Here is a 22,681-nt window from a genome sequence, read left to right as displayed (position 1 = left end):
TAATTTGAGAAATACATAAATATTAAAAACTTTTTATTCCTTCGTGTACTCATTTGTTGGGTGAAGAGGCCATTGTAGTGTCTCATAAATGAGTCAATATGAGAGAGTGTTGAACACTAATTTAGTGCAATGATCTTATGGTTTGAAATATTACTACCCGTATGTATCTTAATTTAGTGATACAAGTGATAGTGGAGTGCAAAATTATCTTAATTACCGATAATTAATTTGTTAAATATATATGATGACATTTATGAAATAATCATGTGTTGGCATTTTACTACCTTTTGTGATATTGGTGGGTTAAGAGCACTTCCAGCGCTATACTTAGCCCGGGCAGGAGGCCTCCTAGGTTAAGCAAGTGCCAGGCAAATGTGGGCTCCACAAGCTGGGCAAGCCCAAAGACATAAACAACCTTTGTTGCATGAGGGCGATAACGTTAGCTCTGACGTTATCAACTTTAAAAAAAATTAAAATCGAAAAAACTTATGAAAAATTCCAACAAATTTAAAAACATTTTTTTTATACAGACCTAGCAATTTTATTATTATTAATATCATACATATAAATAAAATTAATCTCATATAAATAGTGGTTGCCCTTAGATTGCCATGACAGTGGATGGAAACACAACTCTCTTTTTTGTAAGGGCTGCCACTATTCACATGAATATTGCCTACCCTTGTTATTTGCCATGACACTAGAATTACCTTTTAATTCGGTCATGCATAGGAAAGTTGTTGACAATTGCATTTTAGCATATTTTTCATATGTATTATTTCTTACTCAAATTTTATCCACTTACACTCCACTTTATAACTAAAAAAGGAGTGGGAAATCATTACCCTTATTATATATATATATATAATTTAGTCTAATATGTTGGCTCGATTTCTATGTTAAAAAATTAAAATAAAAGGCCAACGAAACCAGCTTTTGAAAGAGAGCAAGGGAGGCTATAAGAGCACTTCCACCCACAAGGCCTAAGTCTAAGGCAAGGGCAAGCAAGTGCCACTATTTACATGAATAGTATTAGCCTTGCCATTTGTGGTTTCACTTAAGTCTAGGGCAAGTCTAAGACAATTACTATTCACTTAAATTTATTTTTTAATTTTTTATACTTAAAACATTGATTTTGATAAGCTTTTCGGATAAAATTTTCAATTCCAAAGTGTTAATATTTATCGTAAAATCCTCACCTAAAAATCAAGATAACATTTTCGGATAAAATTTTGAAATTAAATTGGTGTGGAAAGTGAACAATATTGGTAGGTATGTATAGAAAAAAAATCCGGAATTTTTTGATATTTTTTTCAATTTTTTTTAGCCAAAAATTAGACAGCCGTTGGATTGTGCAAAATATTTTGATCGGAAGCTCCAGGAGAAGTCACATGGCTTGTAACCATTGGGCAATATGGACTGGTGGGTCCAAAAGTAAAAAAAAATTTGAAAATCACCTGCTGACGTCAGCAGCCCCGAGGTTTGGTGCCTAGGCAAGATTAGCCGTGGCTTGCCCGGGCTGAATTTCCTGCGCTGGAGGTCTCTTGGGCTCGCCAGGGCTGCCTTTCCCCCAGTTTGGGTCTGGCGCTGGAGATGCTCTAACGTGAATCGTCGATGATGCTATGCTGAAATAAAATAATCAACGCCACTGAAGCGGATCGATAGCGTTTGACGAAATTGACCTTTCAGAACCTAAAGGGTTAGTTAATCCCGCGCGGGCAAATGACGAAGACCAGAGGGCAAAAAAGAGCGCGCTGGAGAAAAACGAAGAATATTCGAGGGTACTACCGTAATAACCTGACCAACAGAGGCCCATTTCCGTCGACGACAAAAAAAAAAAAACTACCAACCAATCAATGTGTGAACCTTGTGAAACGCCGGCCGCTCACAACAAAAATATAGAGAGAGCCAAAAAGACAAAGCCACTTCTCAACTTCAACTACCGAGCACCAAGAAAAAACCAGAGGCACATCCATGGTGTGAGGCCAAAAGCCCCAAAATTCTTCAGTCTCAAACCAAATGGCTTCAATTTCAGGCATTTACTCGGCTTCCCCAACTCTCAAGCGCCAGAAACGGCTCCTGAAATCGACGAGTTTTTTCCGGAAGGACTCGGGTTCCGTTTCGATTTCATTCCCCGCCCGGTCGAAATCGGCCGATCGAGGTTTTTCTGTGTCTGTGGCTCGGGAGATCTCGGCGGAGTTGTCGACGGCCGATGGGGCTCCGGCCAAGAAGAAGGGGCTGGTGAAGGATCCGCATGCGCTGTGGCGGCGGTACGTTGACTGGCTGTACCAGCACAAGGAGCTCGGGTTGTTTTTGGATGTGAGTCGGGTCGGATTTACGGACGAGTTCGTTTCGGAAATGGAGCCCCGGTTGCAGGCGGCTTTCAAGGCCATGGAGGAGTTGGAGAAAGGCGCGATTGCTAATCCCGATGAGGGTCGTATGGTCGGCCATTACTGGCTCAGGAACCCTAAGCTCGCCCCCAACTCGTTTCTCAGGTTGCAGATTGAGAACACGCTCGAGGGTCTCCTTAAGTTCTCGAACGACGTCGTCAGCGGTAAGGTCAGATTTTTGTGTTTCTATGTGCATTTGTGAAGTGTTGTTAAATTTGATAAGAGGTATTGGGGTGTTTAATAGAGGAAATGGTGTTGGTTGAAAATTGCAGATTAAGCCACCATCTTCTCCAGCTGGTCGCTTTACTCAGGTACTTTCAGTTGGAATTGGAGGTTCAGCACTTGGGCCACAGTTTGTTGCTGAGGCATTGGCTCCTGATAATCCTCCTCTTAAGGTAAACTAATAAGCTTGCAATGCAAACACCCCTTGCTTTTTACTCTTTCTATCTCAATATTTTGTAGTTGGGTTTGTTTGGTGGGTATGGTATTTCCCAATTAAGTGCAATGTCTTTGCTGCCTATATGCAATTTTTTATAGACTTCCCCCATTGAACTAAGAGCGATGTACTATCTTTATATGCTGAAGGAAGGCCCAAGCTTGCGCTTTTGTATGAAATATTCTATTGGATGCGGTTAAAGTTGAATCACTTTATCCCTTCTATTTTGATCCTTTAAATATGTGCAACTTAGCACCCCTTTTTTTTTTCTTATTGGCAGATAAGATTCATTGACAATACCGATCCAGCAGGAATTGATCACCAGATTGCACAACTTGGCCCCGAGCTGGCTTCTACACTTGTAATTGTGATTTCAAAGGTTTGAATGGACATTTAATTTTCCCTTTACTCTGTTGATGTGTTAAATTGTTAATGCTACTATATGAAGTAAACTCTCCTTTTGTATAGACTTGTGTTTTAAAGTTTGAACCATATCTAAAAATACTAGAGATATTTGCACAAAAATAGTTTTAACTTTTTATGCCATATCAAAGAATTTTACTTCAGCCCCACTCTACCGGCAAAAACCTACCTACATTGTCCTTTTTCAGTTAACTCTCTGATACCACAGATTAGAGAGAAATAACCCTTAAAGTATACAACAAATGTGAGAGCCTAATATGAGACAATGTGTGTGCATGCATTTATGTTGCATTGCCATCTAGTTTTGTATTCTAAAGTTCTTGTTCTTGATTATATTGTGATGCATGTTGCTGATATAATGCTGATTTCAATTGTTTTCAGAGTGGAGGTACTCCTGAAACTAGAAATGGTTTACTGGAGGTACAGAAGGCCTTCCGTGAGGCTGGCCTGAATTTTGCAAAACAGGTTTTGATCTCAGGTTTTTCTTTCTGCTTTATTAAAATTCCCCTGCTTAATTTATGAGATGTTAATTTTCTCCCTGCTCCATAATAGAAAAGTAGAAACAAGTGTTAGTGCTATTGGGGCTAGAGTTGTGGAGTAGGATATTAGGTTTGTTCACTGGGTGGATGTGAATTGATGTTCCTTTACTCATGTGGAAATACTCATTCTTGTATTTGAAAATGGTCCTTAGCATGTAGACTTTTAAAGTTCTTTGTGTTTTTGCCCTTTTTGGTGTTTAACACTGACTGACAAACATGCATAAATTTCATGGGCCTGAGGAAATTGCATTCGTCCTTTTCCATTTCTATAGTGGAAGATGATTGTTGGTATCTGTCATGGTATATTGTTTATCTTATAGGCAACTTCTGAAACCTCCTCCTAAAAGCATTATTGCGTTGTTCTGGTTTGCCCTTTTGAATCATAATAGTAGCCTTTTGAATCATAATAGTAGAGTATGATAAAGGGACAGTACTCATGTCCACATGGGGCACACATAACAAAATTGTTCATGCTATTTGTATGTGTTGTAGGGTGTTGCCATAACTCAAGAGGGTTCATTATTAGACAACACTGCCAGAATTGAGGGATGGTTAACTAGATTCCCCATGTTTGACTGGGTTGGTGGTAGAACATCTGAAATGTCTGCAGTTGGTCTTCTTCCGGCAGCACTTCAGGTTGGTAACCTTAACTTCAGGTTTTGGTGTGATCATCATTCATGTTTTTATGGGATATGTATTTGATCCATGCTTCAGGGAATTGACATTAAAGAAATGCTCGCTGGTGCCTTGTTGATGGATGAGGCAAATAGAACCACTGTGGTAAGTATTCGTTCTTTACCTCGGATTTTTATGTTTGGATATATTGCTGCCAGTTTGGCAAGGGCGAAGTTACTGATTCATAATGTCAGTATGACATATTTATTCTGATTTTGACGGCAAGTCATGATTCCTGTGATGTACTTATTTGGGGCAAACGAGCAAGGCTATCTGCGAGGGTTAATTTTGTAAATAGTGGAAAAAATTATTCAGTTTATGTGATGGATAATTCTGCTGTGTTGTGAATATTTCTCTTCTGCATCTGACTTGATCTGCTGCGAGTTATGATTGAAAGTCATTTACTTGCCATCTCTGTTTACTGTTGTATTCTGCTTTCATCAGTAAATCCATTTCTTGTTGTTTGTTGCTGGTAATATAATTTCTTCTTTTACCTAATGGTGAATGATTTCCCAGTAGAACTTACTTGAGAACAAAATTGCATAACTAAATCGAAAGTAATAAATAATGACTAGTTCTATTGTTTGTCTAGTACTTCCCTAACCAAAATGGGAGTGGACAACAAAATATTAATGTTTTTCACAATTTCACAAGTTTTTTTGGTTCAGGTTAAGAATAACCCTGCTGCATTGCTTGCTCTAAGTTGGTATTGGGCATCTGAGGGGTTAGGATCCAAGGTATTATATGCTCCCTCTATTTATACTCACTAAATTGTGTTACATTTCATTGAGATTTCTTTATGGTGGGTTTTTCTTTCTGAATTTTTTTTAACTTTTCATCCTTTCTCTTTCCACAGGATATGGTTGTTCTTCCGTACAAGGACAGCTTATTATTATTTAGTCGGTATTTGCAGCAGCTGGTCATGGAATCTATTGGGAAGGAATTTGACCTTGATGGTAATCGGGTATGTGTAACAAATCTGCAGACCCATCTTTTGTTTTTTTAGCAAAAAATTAGCATCCCAAAAACGTGAGTTCGATTGCCAATATAAACATGTATTTGCAGTATCTTGAGGTGTTAGTCTTTGCATTGTGCCTGTTTGCAATATTAATCGGGAGTTTAGTTTAGGTGTGACACTTCCATACAGTATTTTTTCCATTGTTTACCCAGAGGTAGCAGACTTACCCAATTGTTTGTTTGTTTGTTCATTATCTGTCATGCTGGCTGGCGGTGGTTTTTTTGTTTTTTGGGGGAGGGGATTGCGGGCATGATTTTCAGCTAACAACGGGGTAGTTAGTTGATTCTTTCATTTGTTTTTTAGCACTCTCAGAATGCCATTTACCCAAGATGATGAGGCTTTGTCATTTTTACGAGGTGGCATAAATGATGAGTTTAGTATTAGTCATGCAGCTCCATGAGCTGACTTGCTTCAGAGTTGATCACTTGTCAAATAGCATAGTTTTCTTTCTGATCCTTCTTGGTGGCCAAGCATAGTGGATTCTTTCAGTCTGTTCCTGCCGTACATAGTAGTATCCATCATTAAGATGCTCCACCCCTAGGTTCTTTGTACGTATGTATAGTTTCATCATGGTTTGCTTGCAGCTCACCTTTTTGGCTTTCACAGGTGAATCAAGGACTTACGGTTTATGGAAATAAGGGGAGCACGGATCAGCATGCGTGAGTTTACATTTTTCTTTATTAAGTGCAGCTCATCTATATCTTGATGCAAACTATTTGCGAGCCTGATGCGCCTGTTCGTGCAGCTACATCCAACAACTGAGAGAAGGCGTCCACAATTTCTTTGTGACATTCATTGAAGTATTACGCGATAGGCCTCCTGGTCATGATTGGGAGCTTGAGCCAGGCGTCACATGTGGGGACTACCTGTTTGGAATGCTACAGGTTTTATTATTATCTGGAGATGATATTTTAGTTTCATTGTTTTACAGCTTGCTCTCCTTTTAGTTCCTGTCTACCTATATCCACTTGAACGAGTTTTTACAGGGAACAAGGTCAGCTCTTTATGGTAACGACCGGGAGTCAATTACAGTTACTGTGCAAGAAGTGACACCTAGATCTGTTGGTGCTCTTATAGCACTTTATGAGAGAGCAGTTGGGATATATGCTTCACTTGTCAACATTAATGCGTATCATCAACCTGGTAAATAAATATGTTTATCCATCCTTGGGTCTGGAAGTGAGAAAGCTTTTCATCTTTGTTAACCCCTTTCATTTTATTCTTGGCTCAGGTGTGGAAGCTGGTAAAAAGGCAGCTGGAGAAGTTTTAGCTCTTCAGAAGCGGGTTTTAGCTGTACTCAATGAGGCCAGGTATGTTGTCAATTATTAGCAATCTAGCTCATTTTGTGTATATAGGTTCTGAAATGTGTCGACTCCGCAATTCTGTGTGTGGTGGTCCTTGCAAATAATTTTGAGTTTGTCCAAAATTAAAGGAAAAAAGCTATTTGCTTTAGGAACAAAATTGGTGTCATCCACAGACATCCTTGTATCGAAATGCCTGATTTTGAGTGCAAAGTTCATACGAATATGGGTATGGCAGGGAAAAAAAGGTGCGTGCAAGGTGTTCCTGCAATACTTTTGAGAATGTGACAACAGATCATTATTTGGAACGATTCTTAGAAACAGTCCAGATCAAGTAGTTTTGTATTTTTACAAAATTAAAAGGAAAAAGGACAATTGCTATGGAACAAAATTGCTGTCACATCCTGGTGTTGAAATGCCTGATTTTGAGTGTGAATGTGTTTCAAATATGGAAAGAAAATATGTGGAAGGTTTTACCTGTTATCCTACTGAGAATATGACGACATTATCATTATTCGGAAAACAGACAAAACCCAGATGAAGGACCACCTCTACCATGCCACATAAACTATAGATGTGACTGGATTTGTCATTGTTTTTAATTTTCACCATTCACCACCGCCTTTCTGTTTTCAGCTGCAAGGAGCCTGTTGAACCGTTGACGCTTGAAGAAGTAGCTGACCGGTGCCATTCTCCCGAAGAAGTATTTCCAGTTTCTCAGTTTCATTCTTTTCTTTATGAAATCCCGCTTCAAAAATTAGATACTTTCTTCGCTAACCTTGTTACATAATTGCTTCAGATCGAAATGATTTACAAGATCATCGCTCACATGGCTGCCAACGACAGAGCGCTCATTGCCGAAGGCAGCTGCGGTTCACCACGGAGCATCAAAGTTTTCCTAGGGGAGTGTAATGTCGATGCGTTGTATGCTTAAGTTTGTTTTCTCCTGTATTGTGCATGTGTTTGAATTTTCACATCCGAAGATTTGATCTTCCTTCCCATTGTATCTTATCTCTTATTTGGCCAAGTTAGCTTGGAAATAATAAAAAATTATGTTCCGACATTTAGGAATAATAAGCTGGTTTATCAGAAATATTATATATAATATTTTCATAATCTTCAACCTTTGTCAACATTGTCTGCGGTGTGCAAACATTTTTTTTTTCTTCTCTTGATCAATGTTTATTTGATTATAGTAATAATAATAATAATAATAATAGCAGATATTCCAACACCCGAAGCACATGAAAGTATTGATGGTATGATTGAGGGCCCATATGGTAATATACACTTATTATTCACAAACGCTTTTATTATAATGTCATACTTTTTGTTAAAATTTCAAGTGCTTTTTAAGTGTTAAGTGCTTCTTCAGAAATCTTTTGTATGTCTTATAAACACTCTAAAATTGTTTTGTCAATATCAAGGCTTAGGTTTGAGTCATGCTTCTGACAATTCCCTTTTTGTGGGTAATATGTACAAACATAAAAAGGAATTAAGGGATGGCGTAGCCTCCCCTCCCTCTAAACTTTTAGCAAGCAAAATAATTAAAAAAAATATTCTGTTAAATGCAGTTAGAAACGTCATTGGCTAATTCATAAGTACTTTTAGAGTCCATTTTCAAATTTTCAAATTTTCAAAATGCTTTTTGAAAATGGTACTAGACGAAAAATTGACAAAATAAACGGTCTCAATAATATGGTCCAGCACACAGGCTGCAAAAGACAACAATGGATGATTGTGTGTTTGGGGCTGTGAGATTGAAATCCAATTTGTCCATGTCACTGTCCATCTCCAAGGCTCCAACCGTTGCCTACCCTGTTTTCATTATTATCAAACAGCACACGCCTAATAAATTCCTAATACTACCAATACTCATTGTCATTGTCTTAATTAAATAAGGTAGTTTGAAAAGTGCACCGCTGGAAAGCTTCATCTTTGATTTTTTTTCCTCATCAATGTATCCATCTTTTGTATATCTTTTGGCAAAAGGTATGTACAACTACTAGTAGCACTCAATCGAGTACGGACAATCCAAATTTTTTAGATATGACCTTAGGAGACTTTAACCATACACTATCCATATAGTCAAGATGCATATTATTTTCACTCTTGTTTTTGGAGATTTGCCGTATCGCTTATTAAATTAATATTTTGTATTCATATATGTGTAAAAGATGAGTCAATTATACTCTCAAGGAAATTGTTATCAACGCCTTGAAATAGTCATTGTGTACAAATTACTCCTATATACCCATTGTCTCGCTCTTAATATAATAAGTGACATGAAAGGAGAAAGAAAAAGACATGAACAGTGACACCGGGACATGGAAGTTTCTCTCACAATTTAGGGGTGCTCATGCATCTCACACGTTTTATGTATCAACGTTTACCTAACAGACACAGAAAAAAACACCGCCAAAATAGAGAGAGAGACTCTGAGGTTTGGTTGGCGGTGCAAGTCGCATGTGGTCGTAGTGGATCCCAGCCCATGCAAAAATAGCTTAAGGGCTAAGGCAACAGCACATTCAATCTAGTAATAATTTAACAATACACCAAATTAATCACACTTAAAAATTACAACGACCATAATAAATTTGTAATTAAATAATTTCCAATTCCATTTGCAGTGGTACGAACAAATTTAGACAAATAATTTTATTTTATTTTTTCAAATTAAAGCGATCAGAAGCCCTATCCATGATTTCACATTCCACCCATTACCAAGAAAACAAAACAAGTGAAAAAAGAAAAAAAGAAAAAGAAAAAGTATGGGCCGGCGGGACCCACTGGACCACCACCACCCATGTGACCGGATTCTTTAGTTTAGCGCGAAATTAGACCAATAAAAGCCTGTCTGTCCCACCTCCAACGTTCGAAACTTGTTTTATTTTCTTCGACTTAATAAAATACTCCAAAAAAAACATTCAATTTTTTATTCAAACAAATTAAAAAAAAAAAAAAATTGGAGCTCCGGTTTGCCACGTCAACTACCCGTTACTTTGTTGAGAGCTACGTGCGCTTTATTTCCGGAATTTTATTTTTCATCATTAATGAATCTGCGTTAAGGACGTTGAATTTTTTAATTTTTATTTAGACGTTAAGGACGTTGAATCAATAACACAAAATCCGCTTTATTTCGCTCGCTGCTACGTCGCCGTTTCGATCTCCAAAATATTCTACCGACCACGTACGAGATTTGTTGGGGAGATTTTTGAAATCCAAAAAATGCAAAAAAAGAGGAAAAAAAGAAATCCCATTAAATAAAATAAAAGTAGAGAAACAAAGAAAATATAGTTCACAGTGAGAGACTCTCTCTCTGACTCTGAGTAACGAAACAAAACCCAGCCCGCAGATTTGCAGAGAGAAAGATCTAAAGAAGCAGCTTTAGGGTCTTCTGATAGCTTTTTGCAGAAGCCAACTTTCTCTTCCTGCATTTAAGTTGATCTTCTCTGAAAACCTCTCCCTCTCTCTCTCTGTGTTGTTTATATAGCAATTCACATTTGGGCTTTCGCCATTGTTGTTGTTGAGCTTTTGCAGTGGTGCAAACCCACAAGTTTGATTCATATGTGAGTTGTTTTTCGGAAGAATCTGTGAAAAAGTTAATTTTGGATTTTTGGTTTCTGGGTTTTGAATTTTTTTAACTTTTTGTGCAGGTAAAGGAACAACCCAGAAGATATGTTCACTGAAGGTCTTGATAGGAGCGCCCTTCGTTGGGTTAGAGAGGTTTGCTTCACAAACTTGTTTACTACTTTCCTTTCCTCATTTGAGAAAAAATAATAAAAATTAAATAGACTTTAATTTGTACTATTTTTAGAGTGAGTGCTGTTTCTTGTTCTAGTGTTTTTATGATCTGGGTATGTGTTAACTTGCATGTGTTCTTTAAAGTTGACAACTTTGGTTTGAAATTTGACTTTTGGGTTTTGTTCTTAATCAGAAGGATGTTCCATTCTCGAGTTCTAATTTGAGACCTCGAATTGATCCGATTACACACATTCGTAGTGGTAGTGGCGGCAGGGGATTTGGACTGCCCCCACCGTCAAAATTTAGAAGTGGGCACTTGCCTTCCAATGCCATACCGGTTCGGACAATTCCAGCTGATGGGGATGAGAGTGGGTCTTCTGATAATGACAGAACCACTGATTCAGAAGACGGCATTTATGGAGGTAGATACTCACTGGATTCATCACCACAAGATGACAGGGTTCCCAGTGCTTCTGCTCATAGGTATGGGAAGCCGTCGCAAGGGCAACCCCATTATGGCAGTGATTATACGTACTCAGATGTCAGTTCATCGATGGACACTGTTGTGGGGAGACATAAACCTGCGGCCGAGAAGTTGGTCAGGGGAACTGGGAAGTATCCAGTTGCAAGGAATGGTTACACTGAGGATGAGTCATCAGATTCGGCTGCAAGCTCAGAATATTCTACTTCACAAGCAGGAGGAAGCATCAACAGTGGGGTGCCACGTAACAGAGCTTATGTTTCAGAGGGATATGCCTCGAGCGTGCCTTCACAGAGGAACTTGGAAAGCTCTGCCAAAAAGGTTTGTGACTTTCTATTTGTTTAATTGTGCTTGGATTGTTGTTTGATGTCAAAAACACCATGCAATGAGGCTTTAGCGTTATGGTGACTAAACATTTAGTTTATATTAGTTCATAAATGTTGGATGTTATTTCCTATTTTCCCTCTACTTAAAAGGTTGGCACAGGTAAATTGATGAGGAATAGTTTAATTTATGTTGTAAGGACTTTCTATCTAACAAGCTGGCATTTTCTTTTACATCAATGTCGATAAATAATGGTTTACTCTGGTACTGATGCATAAATCTGTTGATTTTGCAGAATTTTAATTCCACAAACCTGCAGAGTGAAAAGTTATCCGATGATGATGTTCCTAGTGCACCACCTTTTTGTGGTGCAACTCAGGAAATTAAACAGGACGATGAGATAAGTCCATCTAGAGTACATAGGACACCACATGCAACCGCTTCATCTGAGTTCAAAACAACCCCTGGTAGAAAGCAGGAGGGCAATATTGAAAATGGCAATCTTGGCCAGTTTGTAAGGTCTGTATACTATTTAAATACTTCTCTTTGGGAAAATGTGATGCAATGTGCTTATGTTGGAAAGTGACAAGACACTTGTGGCTTCACAAACATAAATATTTGAGGCATGCTACTCTGGTTTCTATGTTTTTTTAACTAATGAATACACATTTGTCATATATATGTATAAATTTGGTTCAGCTTACGTTAATTTCTGTTCACAGAACTACCACTAGTTCCGAAGCTGCTGTGCCATCATGTCCTGCTCGCCTCCCCACCTATTATGCAAGGTATCTGTAACCAACACCACAATTGTACATGCTTTTTTATGTTGTGTACAAACCTTTTGTTCTGCCATCTAAACTTTTATTAACTGTGCATGTGCCATTTGCAATTCAATACTAGTGCTCTAGGGTCATGGCATGCTGTTATTGCATATGATGCATGTGTGCGTTTGTGCCTTCATGCTTGGGCAATGGAATGCATGGAAGCTCCCATGTTTTTGGAAAATGAATGTGCTCTACTACGCGATTCATTTAGGTGAGTCCACGCTCTTCATCACCTTATTCGTCTATCTTGCCTTCAATTTAGTTGGATTTATGATATATTCTTGGACAGGACCCTTTGCTGTTGCCAGTTTGGTGTTCAAATCTTTGCATAAATCCTATTGTAAAGAAAGTTTTGTAAATCACTGCACTAGGTCATTCAGTGCTATCCCTGATTTCTTTCTTAGCAATTTTGTTTATTGTAAAAAAAGAAAAAAGAAAAAAAGAAAATTTCTTGCTTAAGCTAGGTTTATGATATATAAAAATAGTATAATTGAGTTTGTTGCTGCAAATTTATAGTTTGGCTAAAACCAAAGTTGAAAAGTTAGGTAATGCTAGGTTTTCAGATAACAAATTTGAACCTTATGGGAGTTCAATCCTGTTGAAAATGTTTTGATCTGACTAGCTAGTAGTATTTAAGGCTGAAATTTTGACAACAATGTCTGCATGATATAAAAGCTTCTGACTTTTATCTATTCCATTATTACACGAACTCCTAATCTTGTTAAAACCCTGTTCTCAAAACTGTAGTTTACGACAAGTACTTTTACAATCAGAGGAAGAATTGTTGTCAAAGCAGACTTCAGAGCTTGCCGGTGAGAAAGCTGCTCCAAAACCCAAGAAAATTGTTGGCAAGATGAAAGTGCAAGGTAGCATTTCTCGCCCATTTATAAAGTCTTACTGTTTAAGTAAGTGCTTGGTTACAGGATAATCCTGAATTCTTTTTCATTTTGCAGTGCGTAGAATGAAACCGGGCCTGGACCCACCCACTGGCTGTAGTATTTCGTCTCTAAGGCCACCAGTAATCAAACTGGAATCCATTCGATATCGTCTCTCCAGCTTCCAGTCTACACTCGCTTCTGGATGGCAAGCCCTTCGAAGGATTCGAGTTGTACCTCGTGTACCTGCAAATGGTTCTTTTTCACGTCAAAGCTTGGCATATGTGCATGCTGGTACTCAGTATATAAAACAGGTGTCTGGACTCTTGAAAACTGGTGTAACAAGTCTGCGGGAGAGTTCGTCCTCATATGAAGTTGTGCATGGTATGAGAATGGCAAATTTCATGCTCTCTCTCACTGTGTATATCCAGATTATTATATGCTTCTTTTGTCATTAAATCATTGAGTTATTTAATAAATATATATCTTCCAAAATGATGAAAATTTATGGGCTGCTCATGAGGCACCTTTATTTCTTTTTGCTTGCATGTTACAAGTTGCTGATATATACTGCTATGTTTGTAATGTGTAAAGTTTCATTCTCTTCAAATGTTTTTCATGAGTTACTTGAAGTTTTAACCCTCACTCTTATTGGCATCAGAAACGTACTCTTGCTTGTTAAGACTGAAAAGTTCAACTGAAGAAGAGGCTGTCAGGATGCAACCTGGATCTGGTGAAACTCATGTCTTGTATGTTCCCTTGTCCCTACTCTTTTGAACTATATCTGCTGGAAAAAGGTACTGACAACTCGTACAGCTTTCCAGATAGTTTGGGAGATGATTTAATAGTTGAAGTACTTGATTCAAAGGGAAAACATTTCGGAAGAGTCCTTGTTCAAGTGGCAACTATTGCTGATGACCCGGTAAGACTTTCTTGATCCTGATTGTAGCTATAAGGATAAATTAAAATGATAGTGGCTCTGGTAGAAAGGCTCATCTCAACGTTGACTGCAGGCTGACAAGCAACGCTGGTTCAATGTCTATTGTGAACCTGAACATGAGCTTGTGGGGAAGATACAGCTTTCTGTATATTATTCAACGAGTTCAGATGACAATCCCAAGGTGTGCTTTTGTTACTTTAGGAGCCTTAAAATATATCATCCTTGTTTTTTACGTGTTTTTCGTTGTTTCATAATTGAGTTAGACTTTTGTAATCTAAATCAATGGTAAACCTTGTGTAAAAAAAAATTATCATACAAGGTTACATAACAACTGTATCTTGATGGTTCAAGATTGTGGGCAGAATAGATGAAGACGTGATCTTCCAATTACTTTTCATTATCTTGTTTTGGGCCCCTAGGTATTCATTTATATTTAGGCTTGTGTGACAGGACATTAAAAACAGCATCTCTTCAATTCTCTTTTCAACTGGTAGCTATGTTTTTTGGTATGAGCTCAGAGTTTTCATCCAATAATAAAATATGCTAACACATACCCTCACTAAATATTGTGCTGCTGGAATCTTCTAGGAATGATAATAGTTTGAATATTTTCTTGAGCAATTTCTAGGACTATTCATCAGTAATGTATGTAATATCCCCCACTCCCCTCCCAGTCTTGGGCCCAAAATGGAAAAAAGAAAAAAGAAAAAAGGGGAAGAAAGTATAGAGGTTTATTTATTGTTTGGACATAATAATAATATTGTGTAAAGAATGATCCTTATTATATTACCTGAATGTGGGAATCCGGATACTTCATTTTGTACAACGTATTCAAGCTAGATTTATGATATTATTTGTTTTTGCGTTCAGTGTGGCTCTGTTGCAGAAACGGTTGCATATGACCTAGTTTTAGAAGTTGCTATGAAGGTTCAGAATTTTCAACAAAGGAATCTATTGTTGCATGGTCCTTGGAAATGGCTTTTAACAGAGTTTGCATCATATTATGGTGTTTCTGATGTATACACCAAGCTGAGGTAATGGAGTGTTGTTGGGTTGATTGCTTGTTCCTGTTAAAATAATATGGCCATGTACTGTCAGTATTATAAGTTACTCCTTTTTGTTCACTGATTCCATATCTGGAATTTCGATAGATATCTCTCTTATGTTATGGACGTAGCTACACCAACAGCTGATTGCCTCAACTTGGTCTATGATTTGCTAAAGCCTGTTTTGATGAAAGGCCACCATAAGAGCATGTTGAGTCACCAAGAGGTACAGTTGCACTTGGCTTCAAGCATGTATCGTTGTTGCTTCTTTTGATAACTAGCTTATGCAGGTTTGGCTTGCTTTTTGTTTTTGTTTTTTCACTCTACTTGTCATTCTCTTCTAACAGAATGTCTAATACTTTTGGTTGTCACAGAACCGAATCTTAGGAGAAACTAAGGTTCAAATTCAACAGATTCTTGCTCTAGCTTTTGAGAATTACAAGTCCTTGGATGAGTCATCGCTTTCAGGTATTTTGGATGTTTTTCGACCTGCAACTGGGCATGCTGCACCTGCATTGGAGCCTGCTGTGAAACTTTACACGCTCCTTCACGATATCTTGTCTCCAGAGGCTCAGACTGCTTTATGCCACCATTTCCAGGTTTGAGAAACTTTCAGTTTATTTAACTATTATTTCTGCAGTTGATATATCTATTTGCTTCTCATAGAGGTAGTGTGACTTGCCAGGTTGCTGCGAGAAAAAGATCAAGAAGGCACTTGGCTGAGACAGATGAATATGTTACCAACAACAGTGATGGAACTTTGATTGATATTTTGAGTATGACGACAGCGTACCAGAAAATGAAATCCTTGTGCCTTAACATTAGGAATGAAATCCTCACTGATATTGAGATCCATAATCAGCATATACTCCCCAGGTATGTACTTCAAACCGTCAATTGGTACTTTCAAATATGGTAATTATGCCGTAAAATTATTTGTCATTAGAGCCGTATCATTTTTTTTTATGCTTTTCTTAATTTTTGAACAAGTAGGCTGATCTTATTTTAGCAAAATGATGTTCCTAAAAAGATATTAGCAAAATGATAAAAATCTGTCGTGCATATTGTAGGCGTCATTTGTGGATAACAGTATTGTAAGCCTACATGAATTCATATTTTGACATTGGATATTGAATTTGTGTTGCCACTTGATTTTTTTAGTATATGATCCAATTTATGTCGAACTATCATTAGCATGAATAATGATTTCATGTGCATATATGCTCTGAACCATTGCAGTTATGAACCACTGAGGACAATCTCCTACTGTAGTGAACTTTGCCATATCTGCATAATTTCCTTGCCATAGTTAAATGCCTGCTTTCTGTTATTTGTTCCAAAACATGTAGGTTGGAATCGTTACTTCAGGTCATCCTTTATGTTCCCAGATTTCTTATCTCACAGCCTTTTCCTGGTGGTTTGTCCAGCTGTCTGACGTTGGATTGATAAGATTCTAATGCTTTAACTTTCATTTAACAGTTTCATAGACCTCCCACATCTGTCGTCATCAATATACAGCACAGAGCTGTGCAGTAGATTGCGTGCTTTCCTCATTGCATATCCCCCAACAGGTCCTTCACCTCCTGTAGCAGACCTTGTTATAGCCACAGCAGATTTTCAAAGGGACCTTGCCAGCTGGCACATCAGGTAATGTTAATTTTGTTGCTTCTACTATTATTAAAACTTTATAATAATACTATGTTTGCATGGTTCTAACACATTTGTTATTATCTCAGTTATGCTAAAGGTGGAGTTGATGCAAAAGAATTGTTCCACCTATACATTATGCTGTGGATTCAAAATAAACGCGGTTCTTTGCTTGAAGCATGCAAACTAGACAAGGTAAGTGTTATATATATAATCCTTAAGCATGGATACTTTTGGATTCTATGGAGATAAAACAATTTGATTACGCTAATGTATCACAAATGAGTCTGTATTCTATTTTGTGGGTGGTCATTAACATTTTTAACCCCACCATTTTGGAGGACTATGTTAAAGGATGCTTTTGAAAGATTTCTGTAATTATGTAAATTGGTGTACGTTTTAACGTTGCAGTTAAAAAAGGCATCTAAATGTTATGCACTTGCAGGTAAAATGGTCAGGAGTTAGGACACAACATTCCACGACTCCTTTTGTGGATGAAATGTATGATCGTCTGAAAGAGACTTTGAGTGACTATGAGATCATCATTTGCCGGTGGCCTGAATATGCCTGCATTCTGGAGAATGTAAGTCAGATTCCTTGTGTCTCAAAATCTTTAATCTACTTTCGTATTTTTCATCACCATCATCCATTATGATCCCAACAATTTATTGTTCGTCTGCACATTTCTATATTCAGAGCTATTCATTTAGCTTATCAGAAATAGGACAATGCTAGTTAGTCTTATCTTACAACAGTGTTGTTCGTCCGCACATTTCTATATTCAGTTCATAATAAATAATCTTTTCCTTAATTTCTTTAGTTTTGTCATGTTTTTACTTTTCTTGTTTTAATTTAAAGAGTGAATTTCTTAAACTTGTTTGATAATTTCAACTGTGTTTCTATGAAAGGCTGTTGCTGATGTTGAGAAGGCGATACTAGAATCTCTAGACAAGCAGTATGCAGATATCCTGGCACCATTGAAGGAAAATTTGGCACCCAAGAAATTTGGCCTCAAGTATGTTCAAAAACTTGCCAAAAGGTCTGTGAGCTCTTATACCGTCCCTGAAGAGGTTAGTTGACTTTTCCAAATTTTTGGGTTAGATTGAAATATGATTGTTTGTATTTTGAAATTCGATAATTGCATTTCAGTTGGGAATTCTGTTAAATTCCTTAAAGAGAATGCTTGATGTCCTTCGGCCCCAAATAGAAGTTCAGTTCAAATCATGGGGTTCCTGCATCCCTGATGGTGGAAACACAGTTGCTGGAGAGCGTCTCAGTGAAGTTACTGTGATGTTGAGAGCCAAGTTTAAAAATTACCTACAAGCAGTTGTGGAAAAACTTGCAGAGAATGTGAGTATCATTCTGGTTTGGTGCATTTCTGTTTGAAGTTGTGTGAAAGTGTTGTAAAATTATGTTTGGAGAAAAAATAATTGATCTGGAGATCATCAAAAACTGTCAGTCTTGTTGAGGGAATACATTAACTGTCAATCTTTCACGAAATAATTAATTGATCTGCAGATCTTCTAAATATAAATAGATGCATCTGCAGGGACAACGTGTTTCCTAGGGATAATAGTTTTGTTGAGTGGATATATAATATAAACTGCCAATCTTTCATAATGTACAGAACGCCTTATTTGTCCTTAAAGAATAATAAAAGCCAGGTAAGGAGGTCTATCTCATACAGTAGTGTGTATTTATGCATGTTCTGTGTGCGTTTATGAGACTAGATTCTAGTGTATAAAGATCTCAGTTGCTGGTACATTAGTGTGTGAAGAGCTGAATAACTGGTCCTCTTGGCCAAGAAAAAAGAATATGGATGCTTTAAAATTTAGCTATTTGGTAAAGGGCCACTGATTTTCATCTTTTATTCCAGACAAAGTTGCAGAGTTCTACAAAAATGAAGAAGATTCTCCAAGATTCAAAAGAAACTGTGGTAGAATCTGATGTGAGAAGTAGAATGCAGCTTTTGAAAGACCAGCTGGCAAATACAGTCAATCACTTACATACAGTGTTTGGGACTCACGTCTTCATTGCAATTTGTCGAGGTTATTGGGACAGAATGGGACAAGTAAGTTCTTCAATCTAGTCTTTCAAGAATCCAGACAATGGGCTCCCGGCTGATGGCTTTTCTTATCTAATGGAACCCTTTTCTGTTACAGGATGTGCTGAGTTTCTTAGAGAACAGAAAAGAAAATAGATCATGGTATAAGGGTTCACGAATTGCTGTCTCTGTAAGTAGTGGCTGAACCCCTTCAACCTCCCACCTTTTTTTCTTCTGGTTATGGTAGTAGTTTCCCTTCTAATTGCACGCCTTTCTTCGGGTTTCAGATTCTAGACGACACTTTTGCATCACAGATGCAGCAGTTGTTGGGGAATGCACTGCAGGAGAAGGACCTGGAGCCTCCTCGATCCATCATGGAAGTCCGATCAATGCTTTGCAAGGATGCTGCCAATCACAAGGACAACACCTATTACTTTTAGGTGCTTGTTGTGTTAAATGAGTGAAGAGGACATGGAATGCATCATCAAGAAAGGTGAATGCTGAACAAGTTGGGGAATGAAGGTGCTGAAAGATCAGCTTTTCAGCCTGCATGTTCATCAACACCATATTGCTTTAGTTGTCAATGTGTATACGCCGGTTGCTGCTAATTTTGTAGAGGGAGCAAGCAACTCGGCTGCTCCTGAGTCACAATTCTGTTATGTTCACATTTATTACTCAAGATATAGGTACTGCAAAATTGATTCAAATTTTTTTGTAATTGGCATAATAGTTTTGCTTTAAGCAGTTTTGTACAACTCTTTTGAATGTGCTGTGAACTCACGCACCAAAAATATTAGATGGTCCACTTTAACAGAGATTATATTATTTAACCCTTCATGCGATGCATCTATTAAAAAATTATATATATTCTTTCATTTGCGCTACCGATCAAGCAACCTTGAATTCACTTTTGTTCTTATCACTATAATTTCAATGTATAGAACCTTACACTGTTGACCCAAAAAAAACCCCCTTACACGAATGGTTTGAAGTTAAATCTTAAACTGATAATTATGTCAGAAAAACATCAAAGTCGTAAATTGGCTTTCTTTCATTGGCTATGTTAGGATGCCAATTAATAGTTAATAGCATTGGCTCGACAAAGCTGGATCAAGACCCTGAAAATAGCAATAAACACACTTAGGTCAACTGCAATTACAGATTTAGCCAATCACCAGTCACTGACACTTAGGGTCACCAGGGCAGGGAAGAAAAATTCTGTTTATTGAAGAGAAGTTCCAGAATCAGATTGGATCCTAAGCTCCCATAGCATAACAGCTGAAGCACATATTAGCACAACGGTTTAAAAGAAGGGGCTTCACAACTTAAACGGAGCCCTACAATCCTATAGTGAATGACTGAATTCAAGCTTTCATAAAAACTTGACCTACAAAACCTGGTGAACTTGTGAGTGTCCAGATACATGAACAGCAGAAAACTCCAAGCCGGACTTACATTAGTTGTATCTCACTTTGTCGAATATGCTCAAAAGAGCTTATACGAAGACGAAGTCATGCATTATAGACATTTCAACTATAACTCACTCCTTCACCTCTTACAACCTCACCGATGCGGTAAGCTTTATAAGCTCCATTTCCATCCTCAAGTATCCTGTGGGATGCCTCTTTACTCACAACAAGAACCATGCCAATACCCATGTTAAATGTTCGCATCATCTCAGCTTCTTCTATTCTTCCCGCCTGGTGTTAGAAATAGATAAAATCAGAAAACAACTACAATCCATAAATTCAAGATGCCTCCTAAAGGACATTCATCGAATATGAAAATTTATAAATTTAAAATTGGGATTCTGGATGAAAAATATTTTTACCTCTTGGATCCATTTGAAAACAGGTAGGATTTCCCAGGAACCGTTATAGATGACAGCTCCTAGGCCCTTTGGAAACACTCGAGGTATATTGTCTGTGAAACCACCCCCTGTGATGTGGGCTACCCCCTTTACACCTCCCTTGCTGATAATGTCAAGCACCTGTTTTTGGTGCAGGGAAAAATAAGGAGGGGAGCATTTTCAGCAAACACAAGATAATGAGCATATGCACAAGACAAGGAGATTGGGAAGCAGGATTTAATGTTGACCTGCTTAACGTATATCACGGTTGGGGCCATCAAAGCTTCACCTAATGTAATAGCTTCACCAGGTAGTTGGTCCTTCAGAGATAGCCCACTATGAGCCAATACCCTGTCAAGATATACCAATAGGAATTTTGTCATGAGTTTCTAAAGGGTCAGACTGCAGGGAACATTCTTCAAGTTAACTGCATCTATTGCAAATAGTATATTATGTTTTCTAAGCAGCACCAACCTTCTTACAAGAGAGAAACCATTAGAATGAACCCCACTGGATGGTAGGCCAATGAGGACATCCCCAGCCACAATGTTTTTCCCATCAATCACTGAATCCTTTTTCACAATTCCAACCGCAAAACCACTGAGGTCATACTCTCCGTCTGCGTAAAAATCTGGCATCTCTGCAGTCTGACGTAATATATGCAATTCAGTGAGTCCTACCTTATCAAAATATGTACAACATGTGTGTGCAAAAAATAAAAGCAAAGACTATATTTAAACAATTAACCGCAAGAATACACACTTGATGTATGTGTTCTCCAGATCACAGGACAATGGCAATTCACAAAACAACAAAATCATTTTAGAATACCTCTCCACCTAAAAGAGTACAGTCAGATTGTTGGCAGCCATCGACAATACCTTTTACAACCTAGAAACAATAAAACAAAATTTCAAAAAGCTTCAATTAGTGGTATGAATTTACGCAATCAAAGCAACTTTTAGGCACACTGCGACCTCTACCTTTTCAGCAAGATCAACATCAAGCCGGCTGGTAGCAAAATAATCAAGGAAAAATAGCGGCTTTGCTCCAGAAGTAACAATATCATTGACACTCATAGCAACCTGGGAGTTGAAATTGATCAGAAGAGCAATTTTGATTTATTTATTTAATGACACATGTGCACCACATGAAGTTTCACTTGAAACATTAGCATTACCAAATCAATACCAATGGTTTCATGAATTCCAGTATCAAATGCAAGTTTAAGTTTTGTTCCAACACCATCTGTACCAGCAACAAGATATGAATCACCTGTTCACCAAACAACTCCATCAGCCCAAGTTAACAAAATTCAAATAAACAGAGCACAACCCAAAATGGGTAACACAAAAACACAATCAGCTAACAATATATTCAATACCAAGAGGGTAAAGACCCCCAAAGCCTCCAATCCCAGGAGCCATTTTGGCAATTCGTCGAACAAGTTCTGAGCCAGCATCTATATCAACACCTGCATCCTTATACGTCAAACCACCATTTCCACTTGCACTTTCTCCGGACTCGTTCTTCGACAGTGAAAATATGCGTCTGCTGCGGGAAAATTCAGTTGATGGAGCCATAGATAGGCCGGAGAAGGTGTTGGGGAGAGACCCAGATGAGAGTCTGCATAGCTGGGTTTGGCTGGAGTTGGGTTTGGAATAAGAGGGTCTGAGGGAAGAAGCAAAGCAACGAGAGAGCTCTGTGTTTGGGTTGACGGAGGTGACCATGGCAGCAAGTGAAAGAGGCCCTGAGGCAGTGTGTCACTGACTTGCTGCTGGGTTTTGCCGGAGAGTGACGGAGCTGAGAAAGAGAGAGAAAGGGGCGGGAATAAAGTAGGAAGCTAGGGTTTTTGTTTATGTAAATATGTTGACGAGCCTTTCTTTAGTTAAGATTTTGGTTCTTTATTTCATTCGAATTTTGGTTACTTACCGATTATTATTTACTCCTATTATAATAGAGATTCACTTTCTATTGTAATTTAGATATATTTTATATTTTATTTACAATTAACACATCTTTGTATTTGTATAAATACCTCCATATTGAAAGAAGAATAATAATATAAGTATATCTGGATATTTGACCAACTTTGTTTGACATGGTATCGTAAATTGTGTTG

General features: G+C 37.9%; 3 protein-coding genes across 3 annotated transcripts; 2 read left to right on the top strand and 1 right to left on the bottom strand.

Annotated features, from left to right (window-relative positions):
- The first annotated feature begins 1,836 nt into the window (after positions 1 to 1,836).
- PGI1 (phosphoglucose isomerase 1) lies at positions 1,837 to 7,915 on the top strand. Its single transcript, XM_089046742.1, has 14 exons — positions 1,837 to 2,559; positions 2,663 to 2,785; positions 3,107 to 3,205; positions 3,631 to 3,714; positions 4,281 to 4,424; positions 4,503 to 4,568; positions 5,132 to 5,200; positions 5,320 to 5,427; positions 6,088 to 6,140; positions 6,227 to 6,365; positions 6,468 to 6,624; positions 6,713 to 6,791; positions 7,419 to 7,485; positions 7,582 to 7,915. The coding sequence occupies exons 1-14, from the start codon at positions 2,020 to 2,022 to the stop codon at positions 7,714 to 7,716; spliced, it is 1,863 nt and encodes a 620-aa protein (XP_088902868.1). The 5' UTR covers positions 1,837 to 2,019; the 3' UTR covers positions 7,717 to 7,915.
- Positions 7,916 to 10,052: 2,137 nt separating this feature from the next.
- On the top strand, positions 10,053 to 19,451 carry LOC103319614 (pesticidal crystal cry8Ba protein). The gene is made up of 23 exons (XM_008221172.2): positions 10,053 to 10,351; positions 10,439 to 10,508; positions 10,720 to 11,328; positions 11,627 to 11,850; positions 12,054 to 12,119; positions 12,235 to 12,369; positions 12,906 to 13,024; positions 13,112 to 13,417; positions 13,695 to 13,782; positions 13,850 to 13,955; positions 14,047 to 14,154; positions 14,844 to 15,007; positions 15,125 to 15,245; positions 15,394 to 15,618; positions 15,705 to 15,895; positions 16,499 to 16,666; positions 16,756 to 16,861; positions 17,112 to 17,249; positions 17,575 to 17,736; positions 17,816 to 18,016; positions 18,543 to 18,737; positions 18,829 to 18,900; positions 18,998 to 19,451. The coding sequence occupies exons 2-23, from the start codon at positions 10,461 to 10,463 to the stop codon at positions 19,148 to 19,150; spliced, it is 3,705 nt and encodes a 1,234-aa protein (XP_008219394.2). The 5' UTR covers positions 10,053 to 10,351; positions 10,439 to 10,460; the 3' UTR covers positions 19,151 to 19,451.
- Positions 19,452 to 19,915: 464 nt separating this feature from the next.
- On the bottom strand, positions 19,916 to 22,434 carry PUR5 (phosphoribosylformylglycinamidine cyclo-ligase, chloroplast / phosphoribosyl-aminoimidazole synthetase / AIR synthase (PUR5)). Its single transcript, XM_008221173.2, has 8 exons — positions 21,944 to 22,434; positions 21,740 to 21,834; positions 21,543 to 21,644; positions 21,391 to 21,450; positions 21,034 to 21,206; positions 20,808 to 20,910; positions 20,542 to 20,700; positions 19,916 to 20,410 (listed from the first exon to the last, which is right to left on the bottom strand). Exons 1-8 carry the CDS (start codon positions 22,287 to 22,289, stop codon positions 20,240 to 20,242), a joined length of 1,209 nt encoding a protein of 402 aa, XP_008219395.2. The 5' UTR covers positions 22,290 to 22,434; the 3' UTR covers positions 19,916 to 20,239.
- Positions 22,435 to 22,681: the final 247 nt, after the last annotated feature.

The sequence above is a fragment of the Prunus mume genome, linkage group LG2 (genome assembly GCF_029339155.1).
Source record: "Prunus mume cultivar Tortuosa linkage group LG2, ASM2933915v1, whole genome shotgun sequence".
NCBI lineage: Eukaryota > Viridiplantae > Streptophyta > Magnoliopsida > Rosales > Rosaceae > Prunus > Prunus mume.
This window is presented reverse-complemented; position numbering and strand designations above follow the sequence as displayed.